The sequence below is a fragment of the Hemibagrus wyckioides genome, linkage group LG14 (genome assembly GCF_019097595.1).
Source record: "Hemibagrus wyckioides isolate EC202008001 linkage group LG14, SWU_Hwy_1.0, whole genome shotgun sequence".
In the NCBI taxonomy this organism is placed as follows: Eukaryota; Metazoa; Chordata; class Actinopteri; order Siluriformes; family Bagridae; genus Hemibagrus; species Hemibagrus wyckioides.
Genome location: NC_080723.1, coordinates 24508163 through 24522899, shown reverse-complemented (window position 1 = coordinate 24522899; position 14737 = coordinate 24508163). Strand labels below are relative to the sequence as shown.

Sequence of the window (14737 nt, the reverse complement as noted above, 5' to 3'; positions counted from 1 at the left end):
TTCATCTCCACACGCTTCAAGAACGGAACGGTCATCAAGGAACGTCCAGATCCAGACTCACGCTTCACACACACTCCAGAACATCTACAGATCCTCAACATACAGATGCTCGACTCAGGGACCTACTACTGCAGCGGCAAAGACATCGCTGCTGTTTCTGTCACATCAGGTCAGAGCTCAGATTACATACAACAACAACAACAACATCAATAATAATAATAATAATAATAATAATAATAATAATAATAATAATAATAATAATAATAATAAGAAGAAGAAGAAGAAGAAGAAGAAGAATATCTGCTTATATATTTATTCAGTATATTATTAAAAAATAATAATATATTTAGACAGAAAATGAAATTGTATTAAAGTAAAATTTCTTAAATGTTCTAAAAACATTATTGGAAATCCTTCTAATAAAATTAAATAAAATTATCAAAGGTGAATTTAAAACCTTATCTAATTTGGAAATTAATGAAGCTCATTCTGATATAAATGGTGATACATTCTTGGAACAATTATTTAAAAATAATAATAAATATTAAAATAAATATTCCAAAATTTAATGTTTTCCTTTAAAAAAAATACTTTTTTAACAAAAAAAAAAATATTATTTTACTGGTCTGAATTTAGTTTATGATCAGATCCTGCAATTTATCATGTTAGAGAAATGTTTGATTATTAATTAAAATAAAAAATATATTTTAAAAATGTTTAATTGTTTTATCAACTTAATAGATTGATTACAATTAATCTACTGAGTTTAATAAATAAATATAAAAATGCTGAATTATCACTGAAGCTCAGCTGGGAGGCAAACAGCCAACATGGCAACCTCTGTATGTTTTTTGTGCTTTTAAAAACTTTGTGCATTTTAATGAACTTTATGTAAATCTGCAGAGAGCAACACACTCCAGTGTCCTGCTACAGGTACAGAAACTGTTTTACATGAGTGTGTGTGTGTGTGTGTGTTCTTTGGTGTGTGTTCAGTGTGTGTGTGTGTATGTTCTTTGGTGTGTGTGTGTGTGTGTATGTGTATGTTCTTTGGTGTGTGTGTGTGTGTGTGTTCTTTGGTGTGTGTGTGTGTGTGTGTGTGTGTGTGTGTATGTTCTTTGGTGTGTGTGTGTGTGTGTGTTCTTTGGTGTGTGTGTGTGTGTTCTTTGGTGTGTGTGTGTGTGTGTGTGTGTATGTGTATGTTCTTTGGTGTGTGTGTGTGTGTGTATGTGTGTGTTCTTTGGTGTGTGTGTGTGTTCTTTGGTGTGTGTGTGTGTGTGTGTGTGTTCTTTGGTGTGTGTTCAGTACGTGTGTGTTCTTTGGTGTGTGTGTGTGTGTGTTTTGGTGTGTGTTCAGTGCGTGTGTGTTCTTTGGTGTGTGTGTGTGTTCTTTGGTGTGTGTGTGTGTGTTCTTTGGTGTGTGTGTGTATATGTGTGTTCTTTGGTGTGTGTGTGTGTTCTTTGGTGTGTGTGTGTGTTTGTGTGTGTGTGTTTGTGTGTGTTCTTTGGTGTGTGTTCAGTGCGTGTCTGTGTGTGTATGTGTGTGTTCTTTGGTGTGTGTGTGTGTATGTTCTTTGATGTGTGTGTTTGTTTGTGTGTGTTTGTGTGTGTTCTTTTGTGTGTGTTTAGGTTTGTGTTCATAATTTTTATTATTGTTGATAATTCTACACTGGTATTAATGTGTGCCATCATTTTGCAGAAGCAACAGAATCAGGAAACGACGTCCCTCAGAAGTCTGGAAACGGTACACTGACCACACACTAATACAGACACGTCAGAATCTAGGTCAACTACACACTCATCAGTTCACTGTGGGCGTGTCCCAAATCACACTCACTATTCACTATATAATTCTCACAGTGTTTACTAGAGTTAAACACACAAACACACACACACACACACACACACAGTACAGCAGTTCATTAGTGACATGCCAGAAACATTCTGAACTGAAAAGCATTAAGATCTGATTCATTTATGACCATCAGCAGAGCGCTGATCTCTCTTTAGAGTTAAGCTTTGACTTCTTTCACATAGCTCTGGTTAGAAGTGAAAGTATTTCACCTTTGTGTTGTGCTTTCACTTTCATCACTGGGTTGCAGCCGTACCTCACTACAGTGTAATCAGTGTCTAACCTCTATTGTGTGGGAGGAGCTTTAATTCAGAGAATACACGATACTAAATCACAATAAAACTGTTAAAATGACCAGAAACACTTACATCTCACAGCAGGACCATGCAGCAGTGCGGCTTCAGACGTCATATACAGAATAGGTGCAAGCAGCAATTAAGGGGGCCAAGCACTTTTCCCCCCCACATTAAGGCTTATTCCTGATAAGATGTACTAAATTTGATGGTAATAGCCATAGCTGAAATATTGCCTCACTTCCTGTCTGAGCGTTCTTTTTTCACCTATTAAAAAATCAGTTTGAGTTTTGTTCGGGTTGTTCTTAAAATGCTGTTATCTAAACTTAATGGATCATTAAACAGAAACCTTAACTAGGTTTCAAAAAAGTGTTTTGAAGTGTCCAAATTCTTGATCGGTGAATTACAAATGAGTTACACTCGACACCATCCAAATAAACAAGAGAAAAAAATAATGTTGAATAAAATCTCAAAATTATGATCAATTTGTGGGTTATAGTGCCACCTAGAGGTGAATTTTGTTTATACATCTTGGAGACACTTAGGTTGTGGTCTTTTATTCATTTAAAACAGTGTGGTCTGTATATATCACAGCCTCTTAACCACATATCTGCTTTATTTTCGTCATGGCAGCAAATCCGTTCTTTTGTATATCAGCTGTTTTGCTTTATACATGTTCTTTGTGTGTGTGTGTGTGTGTGTGTGTATGTGTGTGTGTGTGTATGTCAGTGTTGCTGGTTGTCATCCTCGCTCTGTGTGTGTTAGCTGTGGTTACGGTGGTCCTGCTCTCGGTCATCGTGTGTCTGAAGTTCAGCGGCAGAAAAAAGCCCACAGGTGAAATATTTCATTTCAGCATCAATAAAAAATTTCATTTCTATTTATTTCTTCCCAAAAGATTTTCTGAAATGAGAAAAAACATTTGCCCATTTCCCATCAAGAAAATGGGACACTTACCTTAAAGCTGCTGTATGTAATATTCAGAAGTGTTATAATGGAGATTATAAAATAATAAATCTGATCAATACAAATCTAAACATGTCTAACACAAAAAGTGTGATCTGTAGTTATGTTTCATAATTTCATCATTTCTAGCATCAGCATTTTTCAGGCCTGGAAATGTAACCCCGCCCATCCATAACAGAGCAGTTCAGCTCCACCCCCTATTCCCTTAAATGACAAACTTACACCTTTAAACTTCTAAACATGTAAACTTTCATTCAAGTGAAAGTTCATATAAATATAAATTTATATTCATATAAATTTTCGTCATAGTTAGCAGATTATTTGTGTATACATGTTACCCAGAATGCACTGCTGTACTTTCTTTTGAATGTCAGTGAAAGCAGTTTGTTTCAGATCATTTACAGATCACATACAGCAGATCAGATCTGATTTGATTGAATGTCACCTGACTTTGTTAGCTTTATATCAGCAAACCACATCGCTAGCATCTGATATAACTAGCAAGCTACTTGTTTAGCAAGTCATTATTACTGACTACATTTTAAAGTAATATCACAGTGCTGAATCCTGGGGGGAGTGTAAAAGACCTTTCATAGCTCTGGGTTATAAATTTTTGTTTTATTATGTTTTCATTTTATTTATTAGCTTCCAAACCAGAAGAAAGTGCACTGAATCTGCAGAACACACGCTCTCAGGACGCAGACACTTCAGTGACGCTTCAGTCAGCAGGTCAGTTACTTTAAAATTAAAGACTTTAACTCTGAAGCTTCAGTATACAGATCTATTTACAGTATACGGATTTATTTAATGCAAACTCTGGCAGTGGGAGGAGAAAATCCATAAAGTTTATTCAAGGTTTTCAATATACAGTAATCCCCCTCTATATCGCGGTTCATTTATCGCGGCCCCGGTATATCGTGGATTTTTATTTGGAACATAACTATAACTTTTTCTGGTATATGGCTGTATCCGCAAACCTTGTAGTGAATTGTTTTTATGTTGAAATAAGGTAATTTATTAATAATATATAGTCATTAATTAAATTTAATATAATTAATTAATTAAATTACATTAGATAAATTAATTAATTAAATTAATTAATTATAATTAATATAGTCATTTACGGCTTGAACAATAAAAAAAAGCATTTGGAGGTGGCGTCCGTGTATCGCAGATTTTCGTTTATCGTTAAAACGGGGGATTACTGTATTACTTAAATTATTTTCTCTTGCACTGATACTGATAGATAGATAGATAGATAGATAGATAGCTAGATAGATAGATAGATAGATAGATAGATAGATAGATAGATAGATAGATAGATAGATAGATAGATAGATAGATAGATAGTTTATTGATCCCATGAGGGAAATTCTTGAATTCTGATTTCTGTAACATTAGAATACAGTTTTTTTTCACTGATATGCAAATTAGCTGTGATGGTATACAGAAGTGATAAATCCAAACAAATATCACTTCATGAATGATTCCTCAGATGAATCCTACAGTGTATTTGGTCTGAGGTTTCTTCAGTCCCCCACTCACAGCTTCAGTTCCCATTAGTGATGGAACCATCATTTCATCTTCTCCTGTCATATCTGATGTCTTATTGAACATGTAGAGAAACTTTAGGATTAAAGATAAAGCTGAAAGGAAGGAGCAGAGATGGCTGGAGTCTCTGGTGAATGAATGTAGCTAGTGCAGTTAGATGACTTTGCTAATCTAATCAGAGAACGAAGCTAGTAGGCCGTGAAACGTGTAAATAACTGAGATTTGACTTGTTTGTTGATTTGTTAATGAACCTGAATGAATTAATACCAATAGTGCACTTTGTAGTGAGTAGGGAATAGGGAGTAGGGCAGTGTGTTCGGGACCCAGGGCTCGTAAAGTGCTGATGTGTGTGTGTGTGTGTGTGTGTTTGTGACAGATCGATTGAGGAGCTGTAATGATGAGGTAAGTGCTGCATCTTCACTTCACTAATCTTGTATTTATGATTAATAGATAATAAAGGCAATTAAGGATGCTTTCTGGAGGTTCCATTTCAAATTAATCATAAATACAGAAATTCTATAAAAATGCTGTAACAGTACAACTCGTATCCTGCTAGTCTGGATAAGTGTGTGTGTGTGTGTGTGTGTGTGTGTGTGTGTTTCAGATCCACTATGCATCACTGGGGCAGAACTGGAGAGCTCGAGGCTGGAATCAGCAAAGCAGACAGCAGGTCATTTACTCCACACTGCTGCTGACCCCTAAACACACACCATAGAACATAGGACACACACACACACACACACACCATAGAACATAGGACACACACACACACCATAGAACACAGGACACACACACACCATAGAACACAGGACACACACACACCATAGAACACAGGACACACACACACCATAGAACATAGGACACACACACACACCATAGAACACAGGACACACACACACACCATAGAACACAGGACACACACACACCATAGAACACAGGACACACACACACCATAGAACATAGGACACACACACACACCATAGAACACAGGACACACACACACCATAGAACACAGGACACACACACACCATAGAACACAGGACACACACACACACACCATAGAACACTGGACACACACACACCATAGAACACAGGACACACACACACCATAGAACACAGGACACACACACACACACCATAGAACACAGGACACACACACACACACCATAGAACACTGGACACACACACACCATAGAACACAGGACACACACACACCATAGAACACAGGACACACACACACACACCATAGAACACAGGACACACACACACCATAGAACACAGGACACACACACACCATAGAACACAGGACACACACACACCATAGAACACAGGACACACACACACCATAGAACACAGGACACACACACACACACCATAGAACACTGGACACACACACACCATAGAACACAGGACACACACACACCATAGAACACAGGACACACACACACCATAGAACACAGGACACACACACACCATAGAACACAGGACACACACACACACACACCATAGAACACAGGACACACACACACCATAGAACACAGGACACACACACACACACACACCATAGAACACAGGACACACACACACCATAGAACACAGGACACACACACACCATAGAACACAGGACACACGCACACCATAGAACACAGGACACACACACACACCATAGAACACAGGACACACACACACCATAGAACACAGGACACACACACACCATAGAACACAGGACACACGCACACCATAGAACACAGGACACACACACACCATAGAACACAGGACACACACACACCATAGAACACAGGACACACACACCATAGAACACAGGACACACACACACACACACACCATAGAACACAGGACACACACACACCATAGAACACAGGACACACACACACCATAGAACACAGGACACACACACCATAGAACACAGGACACACACACCATAGAACACAGGACACACACACACACACACCATAGAACACAGGACACACACACACCATAGAACACAGGACACACACACACCATAGAACACAGGACACACACACCATAGAACACAGGACACACACACACACCATAGAACACAGGACACACACACACACCATAGAACACAGGACACACACACACCATAGAACACAGGACACACACACACCATAGAACACAGGACACACACACACCATTGAACAAAGGACACACACACACCATATAACACAGGACACACACACACCATAGAACACAGGACACACACACACACACACCATAGAACACAGGACACACACACACCATAGAACACAGGACACACACACACCATAGAACACAGGACACACACACACACCATAGAACACAGGACACACACACACCATATAACACAGGACACACACACACACACACCATAGAACACAGGACACACACACACCATAGAACACAGGACACACACACACCATAGAACACAGGACACACACACACCATAGAACACAGGACACACACACACCATAGAACACAGGACACACACACACACACACCATAGAACACAGGACACACACACACACACCATAGAACACAGGACACACACACACCATAGAACACAGGACACACACCATAGAACACAGGACACACACACACCATATAACACAGGACACACACACACACACACCATAGAACACAGGACACACACACACCATAGAACACAGGACAGACACACACACACACACACACACCATAGAACACAGGACACACACACACACACACACCATAGAACACAGGACACATACACACCATAGGATATAGAACACACACCTACACACACACACACACACACACACTCACACACACACCATAGGAACCATAAGACATGGAACACACACACACCATTGGACATAGAACACACACCTACACACACACACACACATACAAACACATGCACACACACACTCACACACACACACACACACACACACACACACACACACACACACACAGCAATAAAACTAACAATAATGAACCAGTGTAGAAGTGAATGAAGGAAGTGGACAGTAGTGTGTGATAAACAGATTTCCTCTTTTATTCACACTGAATCAGATGCGTAATTTGATATAGCTGATTAAATATTCATGAGCATGATTTATTTATTCTTATCACACTGCTTAAGCAGGCTTAAACACCACAACGCTACATGACTAAACACATGGCCTTTCACACACTCTACCTGTATATAGAAAAGGATGTTAAGCTACATATATGATTACTTTAAGCTACAATAAACAACAATATGCAAATTATATGCAAATAAGCTGAGTGTAATAAATTAATACTGAAAATGAAGAAAAGTCCTGGTGCTGGTTTGTTGAGAATTATATTTGGTCTTGTTCTCTTTCTGTCACACACACACACACACACACACACACACACACACACACACACACACACACTTAAGTAGTAAAGCAGATATTTAGCTTAAACCCTGGGATTATTGGTGACCTTTTTGGCGACTGTGTCATAAATCACATTGAGGTTAGCAGGTGAAACGTTTCTCGTCTGAGGTGTTGCACTGTGTCTGAGACTTGCATAATGCAGATCTGCCTCCTACACACGCACACACACACAGGAAATAGAAGTATAACAACTTACATAATAAATAACAAATAAAAAACACTCAACAAATCCAGCCATTTAACAGAATGAACATTCATACATTATTTGCCTTTGACTCGGGTGTAGCAGTGAGAATTGTGCTGTGAGTGATAATATCATTAACAAGTGTGTGTGATCAAATTAAAGCTCATTTCTCTCTTTTAAATAAACCCAGAGGTCATTAGAGGGAATTCTGTGGAAAACTTCCCATAATTTCGATTGAAAGTGTTCTCTACATGGCAACCATGGACAATCCCTCCTGTAACACTAGAGGGCAAACTTAGTCTCTGTGTGAACCTCTCCCTCAAATGTTAGCTCTGTTTCCTCTCTTGATCAAACTCACCTGTTCTGTATTGTCTCTTTAGTCACTCTACTGAAGTTCTCCTGTTCATGTTCATCCATGTCTACTGTTACTGCTTACACAGGGAACAGCGCTTGTGTTCTTCCCAGTGTTTGTTTCTCCTTTGAGTTACCCAACATTAAAACATCCTGCACTTGCAGCCACCTTCTTTTTTGTGCACATGCTAAATGTGAGCATTTAAACATATATTGCAGCTTCAATATTTATTATCATTGAATTGGTCTTGTGCTGTCCATTTTTTTTCTACTGAACTATATAGATAACTTTTGGCTCTTCTTTTGTCTCTTTTCTACTAAGTTTTTGTTTAACTATACTAACATTTCTGGAACTTTCACACTGTTGGTTTCGGCTCCCAGGTTCAGCCTCACTTGAGTGTCTGTGTTTAAACCCACTCCATACTAAACCACTCATTCATTATACTTTCCAGATGACTGTTTCTGTTAACATAAAGTCTAGCATGTTGCAGGTCTGTGTTTATTTGCAGCATTAATAAACCATAGTTGGTTTATTTGATTACCTATGATCTGTTATCTATGAGAAATATTTATTTTCTGACCTTGTTACCTTGTTTCTGTGAATTCATGACATTTGGATTGTCTGTTAGAGTCTTTTGGCCTTGTTTTTCTGTAACCCGTATGAAATTTTCCTGACAAAACCGTCTCTCATTTGCCTGCTGCTCCAGGGAATAGTAAAGAAAACAGGTTTGGGCCAGGAACTGTTTGGAATAATCCACGATCACACTTAATATTTAAAGGTTTTATTAACTATAACTAAAGTGATGGAGACCCTGAGTCTAAAGCCCAATGTCACAATCATAATTTGCTTGTTTAAAAGATTCGTTTCTGCACCCCGAGCTGAGGGGATTTACCCCAGTTATGGAAATAGTAAAACTTATAAAGAACAAAGAGGCCTGGTTAAAATGTGCTGTATTACCTTCATGTCTTTATCTTTCACACACTTCGTACAGGAGGATGAAGGAAGGCCTGAAAATAAAACAAATCGCTTAATTGATATAGATCAACTTATAGTCCAATTCATATAATTTTAATATGTCATTTTAATATAGTTTAAATAAAATATAGCTTAACTTACATTAGCTCAACTCAAATAGAGTTTGGTTTAATTATATCTCACTGCAATTATTGTTCAACTCAAATATAGTTTAATGCACGTATTGTTCAACTCTATTGCAGATCATTTAGTTAAATATAGTTCAACTCAAATATTGGTATCAGAACAAGTACACATTTAACCAGAAGCTATTCTAGATATTGTTTTGGAGATTTAAAAATATCTAAGCACAATAAGAACAGAAATGTACTGTGTATATGTGTGTATGTAGGGAACAAAAGTAGGCCATTAAAGCCCAAATGGTTCCATATTCTCTTCACAAGTGCCCTAGATACATACATACAGTACATATAGTACATAAAGTAGCTCCTGCTCGCTAGATGTATGTTACATATGGAATACACACTACTGCTACACACTGCTTCTAGAGTACACACTATGTAGGGCACATACACTATAGAGGAAGTGTTCTATGAGACATAAAAGCCGTTATTTCTTTCTTTACTTAACAGTAAACTGAATCCAATATGTATTGTTCTTGAATATATACTGCACTTTGTGCACTAGATAGGGTGTAGGGAATGTTATTTCAAAAGACAAGTGTTTCAAAGAAAAGAAACTGTCAATGTTCAAGAATTTCCAGGTTTCAACTCTCACCTCGTTTATAGATGACACTGAGGCAGAGCGTGAGCATGAGAGCAAATGAACAGCAGACAGCAATCAGAGGCGTCCAGCACTGCACACTCCCTGACGTGTACTTAACTGCATCTAAAAACACAAAACCACAGCGAAGCCATCAGTGAAGAAAAGGATGGGAGTGAAGAGGCTGTGGCTGGAAACTGTTCACTGAGGCGAGCATTTCTCAAAAACTACAGCACAATGGCAGAGTCTGAAAGTTCCTTTAATACAAAAATTGGGGTCTCGAGTTTCACTATGAGCGTGTGCAAATGTTACAGAGAAACATGTGGTCTTCATATGGTTCAGTTTCTTATGAATAAATGAGTTTTCTTTCGTCCCTGCCTGTTGGAACAGGAAGAACCCTAACCCTAACCCCTAGTTGCCTTTTTTAGCTGTCCATTGTCTTGCACTGATAATCTGAGCAGAGGCTGACTGACACTCCCAGTATCTCCATGAAGTCTCATCATACTGTTCCTCTGTCACTCATGATGACCTCTGGGATGCTGAAATATTGGAACACATGGTTAAAAATAAGTTTGGCTGAAGGTTGAGGGCAGAGGAATCAGGTGGTGTTTAGATATTTCATGCTGCTATAGATGGAACTTTTCATTTTGGGGCCATCCCTGTTTTTTGATCCACCTCCCAGGTTGTAGCATCCAGGGACCATTGTAAAATGAACTTGCAGTGATTTTGACAAAGGACTGGATGTGGGAGGGACTTTCTTTAAGCCATGACGTTACAAGAGGATAAACTAGAACCTTAAGAAGAACTTTGCCCACCTTGCCTGTTGTGAATCTGTGGACTGTGCAGATATTGAATGAAAGTTTAGCACCCTAGCTGTATATATGCTTCTCCTCCATCACCAACTTCTAACTTCTGCAACAGGCAGTACGTCCAGGAGGTCACTGTTGCAGACGTCATAATTTACTTCTGTGGTGGAAATCTTCCTGGGTGGAGGTTAGGGTTTTCTCCAAACATCTGAGACAGAATCACTCCAAATCCTGTCTCCGAGGTGTCCACTTCCAGACTGAATGGTTTGAAAGAATCAGATTGGGAGCTGTGATGAACACTTCTTTGAGAAGCTTGAAAGCGTGGTTGCTCAAGCAGAATTTTTGACCCAGGTTGTGAAGAGCTTCTCTCGTCTGAGCTGTAAATCTCTCCAGCTCCTTCAGAGCTAGCCTACAGAGTTAGCTTCCCTGACTAATTTCACTACTTTGAGGAGGTGAGCAATTATATAACATGCAGCAAAACCTTTATATAGTTGGAAAATCCTTTAAGGTTCTACGTTCCTTTTAACCAAAATTCAAAGAACACCTGAGGAACCCCATTTAAGTGAATAATTAGTAGGAAGCCATCTTCTTATTCCTTACACTCTTAGAAGAAAAGCAGTTGCTCAGGTATTCCTTACATTTTTAATGGGTGTATTGTTGTATAGGTTCTACTCAGAACCTGTTTCTGAAGGGAAATATTCTTCTACATGGAAATATTCTTCTACATTTACAGGTTTCCCCCAGACAGATAAACTGATAAATCTCTTAGAGTCTTGATTAAAATTCTTAGAAGAAAAAGGTTTTCTCAAGAGTTATTGGTTATTCTGTAAATTTCTAAAAGATTTAAAGATTGCCTCAAATTGAGAACTATAGAACTCTTCAGGATACTAGATAAAATTCTTTGTTTTTGGGATTGTAGTAAACTGGCATGGTGTGGAAATGCTCTAATACCCTACTAGTGCACAGGTGCACAAAAAAAAAAAAGATATGTAGTACACTTGATTTTTTTTTAATAGATGAATTCTCTTCTCTCACCTGTAAACTGCAGATGGACAGCTCTCGCAAAGGCGACAGTCCCCTCCCGTCTGGCGCCACAGTAATACAGGCCGATATCAGACTGTCTGACGTCCACGATGATCAGACTCAGAGAGATATGTCCCGAATGCTAATTTGGAAAAACGATATTATCTGCTGAATTCTGGATTCTGATTGTTCAGGAGGTGTTGATTAATTTTCTGTAGCAGCAGCTCTGACAGGAGATCCGCTCCAAATGACAGGGTAATATTTAATACATTATTGTTTCTATCATTTATAGTGGATTTATCATTAATGGAAGGAGTCTCCAGTGTCAGTGCTTTGTAACAGTCAGAAGTAAAGATGTTTTCACCTCTTTAGCGCAGAAAGAGTAAAACAAAACAAAACAGGGCATTATGGATAACATACACTCCTTAACAGATTGTGAACACATCAATATTTAAAAATAAAATAAAATAGAACAATACATTTTTAAGACTGTATTGTGAAAAAAAAACTTACATTTTGAAATAACATCTGGAAGTGATCAGGATCTTGGTTGTAATTCGCTGCCAGGTCTTTATCCAGAATTCCTTCGGTGGCTGATAAGATCATGGTGAGCTCCTGGTCGATGTGCCGGTACCAGAACATCTCAATGCTTGGGGAGATGTTGCAGTGCAGTGTGATGTTTTCTCCTGCTATCACAGTCACAGCTGATGAAGAGCTCAGACCGATCCTATAGATGCCTAGAAAAAAAACAAAAAACATAACAAGCCATAAACTTTTATTATCTACATTAATTTTCTGTTTCATTAAAAAATAAATGATCCTGAACACTATTCATCAGCCTTTAAAGTCCTTTAATGTGCACTCTTATTGTACTGTATTAATTCTATCATATTATGATAAGAGTGTATGTATATTCAAGATATTTGAGACAAGAACACAACGAAAATACAATCACCACTATTACATCATTTATTTATAAATATTTTTAAAAGTGTTAATGATGTAATATTATGGGCTGTTCTGTGAAGATTCATGATTTTTAATCCAAATGAAGTCCAGTTTAATTCCAGGTTGTAACAACAAATAGGGGTGAAAACTTAGGCAAAGCCCTGCATATTCAAAATAAAGGACTTTACAATAATAATGACAATAATAATCTTCAAATAAAGCAACACGAGTGAATAGAATCAGTGTAGTAATAGTACTGAAAACAACAACAAATAACCCAGACCACTCAGATCCACGTCAGAGTAGTAATAATAATTACAATATTTACAATAATAATTATTATATTTTATCAAAATAAAACTATTTTTAAAAAATATTTATTTTGTGATAGCACTGATACATTAATGATGATAAACATAAATAAATAAATAAATAAATAAATAAATAAATAAATAAATAAATAAATAAATAAATAAATAAGACAAAATTGTTTTTAATTGACGCAATAACAGGATCTCAAACGACAGTACTCCATCTCAAAAATGCCAAACATTTATGACCCCATATGGACAGATGGACAGCTCTCAAAAAGTCAACAATCATCCCCTCCCGTCTGGCGCCACAGTAATACAGGCCGATATCAGACTGTCTGACGTCCACGATGATCAGACTCAGAGAGATATGTCCCGAATGCTAATTTGGAAAAAAGATCTTATCTGTTGAATTCTGGATTCTGATTGTTCAGGAGGTGTTGATTTTTTTAGAATTATTATTATGATAAAAATTTAATTATATTAGAATATATAATATCAATTGTTTTAGATATATTTAATATTTATATCTTATTTATGTCTTTTGAGGGATGCAAATTGTTTAATAATCATTCATTCATTCATTCATTCATTCAATCAATCAATCAATATATACCACAATCAATGGATGAATCAATCAATAAATCGATCAATCAATACCACAATCAATATAGACCATAATCAATAAACCAATCAATCAATAAATCAATCAAGACCATAATCAATCAATCAATCCATCATTTGAAATGTCTGACACAGTAATCATACTCACTGAATACCAGCACCAGCAAATACACACTTCTGCACATCTCAGACCACTGATCTGTACCTCTATGTGTCTGTGTGTCAGAGCTCTGACTACCTCACCTCACTCCACCACCTTCTTCACCATCACCATCCCTCCCTCTCTCTCTTTCTCTCTCAGTTCATCGGCTCTCTCTCATTTTCCGCTGAATTGAAACTTGCAACTCTGTGTGTCTAATAAACCACAGACACACACACAGACACACACACACACAACACAACACACACACACATACACACACACACAACACAACACACATACACACACACACACACACACAACACAACACACACACACACACAACACACACACACAGACACACACAACACACACACACACACACACACAACACACACACACACACACACACACAACACACACACACACAACACAACACACACACACACACACAACACAACACACACACACACACACACACAACATAGATAGATAGATAGATAGATAGATAGATAGATAGATAGATAGAT

General features: G+C 37.8%; 2 protein-coding genes across 4 annotated transcripts in view; one reads left to right on the top strand and one right to left on the bottom strand.

The window, feature by feature from the left end:
* Positions 1-5756, top strand: part of LOC131364432 (uncharacterized) — a 26089-nt gene extending 20333 nt beyond the window's left edge. For 2 of the 3 annotated variants that reach the window (XM_058407578.1, XM_058407579.1), the window contains exons 7-13: positions 1-169; positions 904-933; positions 1696-1740; positions 2871-2975; positions 3750-3833; positions 5032-5057; positions 5260-5756. The exon at positions 1-169 is cut by the window's left edge and continues 101 nt beyond it. In XM_058407578.1, coding sequence (XP_058263561.1) covers positions 1-169; positions 904-933; positions 1696-1740; positions 2871-2975; positions 3750-3833; positions 5032-5057; positions 5260-5370 — 570 coding nt within the window. In that variant the 3' untranslated portion in view covers positions 5371-5756. The remainder of the gene's footprint in view (positions 170-903; positions 934-1695; positions 1741-2870; positions 2976-3749; positions 3834-5031; positions 5058-5259) is intronic. The other variant, XM_058407580.1, reaches the window with a different exon arrangement.
* A 1406-nt stretch (positions 5757-7162) lies between these two features.
* On the bottom strand, positions 7163-14338 carry LOC131364516 (uncharacterized). The gene is made up of 6 exons (XM_058407693.1): positions 14217-14338; positions 12699-12922; positions 12198-12327; positions 10372-10482; positions 9577-9626; positions 7163-8234 (listed from the first exon to the last, which is right to left on the bottom strand). The coding sequence occupies exons 1-6, from the start codon at positions 14251-14253 to the stop codon at positions 8106-8108; spliced, it is 681 nt and encodes a 226-aa protein (XP_058263676.1). The 5' UTR covers positions 14254-14338; the 3' UTR covers positions 7163-8105.
* Between the last annotated feature and the right edge of the window lie 399 nt (positions 14339-14737).

Coding starts and splice junctions, on each gene's coding strand:
- LOC131364516 (XM_058407693.1), bottom strand. CDS start 14,253: ATGTGCAGAAGTGTGTATTTGCTGGTGCTGGTATTCA. Junction 12,923..14,216: donor TTTGCTGGTGCTGGTATTCA/GTGAGTATGATT, acceptor TTTTTTTTCTAG/GCATCTATAGGATCGGTCTG. Junction 9,627..10,371: donor CAGTGTCATCTATAAACGAG/GTGAGAGTTGAA, acceptor TTTTATTTTCAG/GCCTTCCTTCATCCTCCTGT.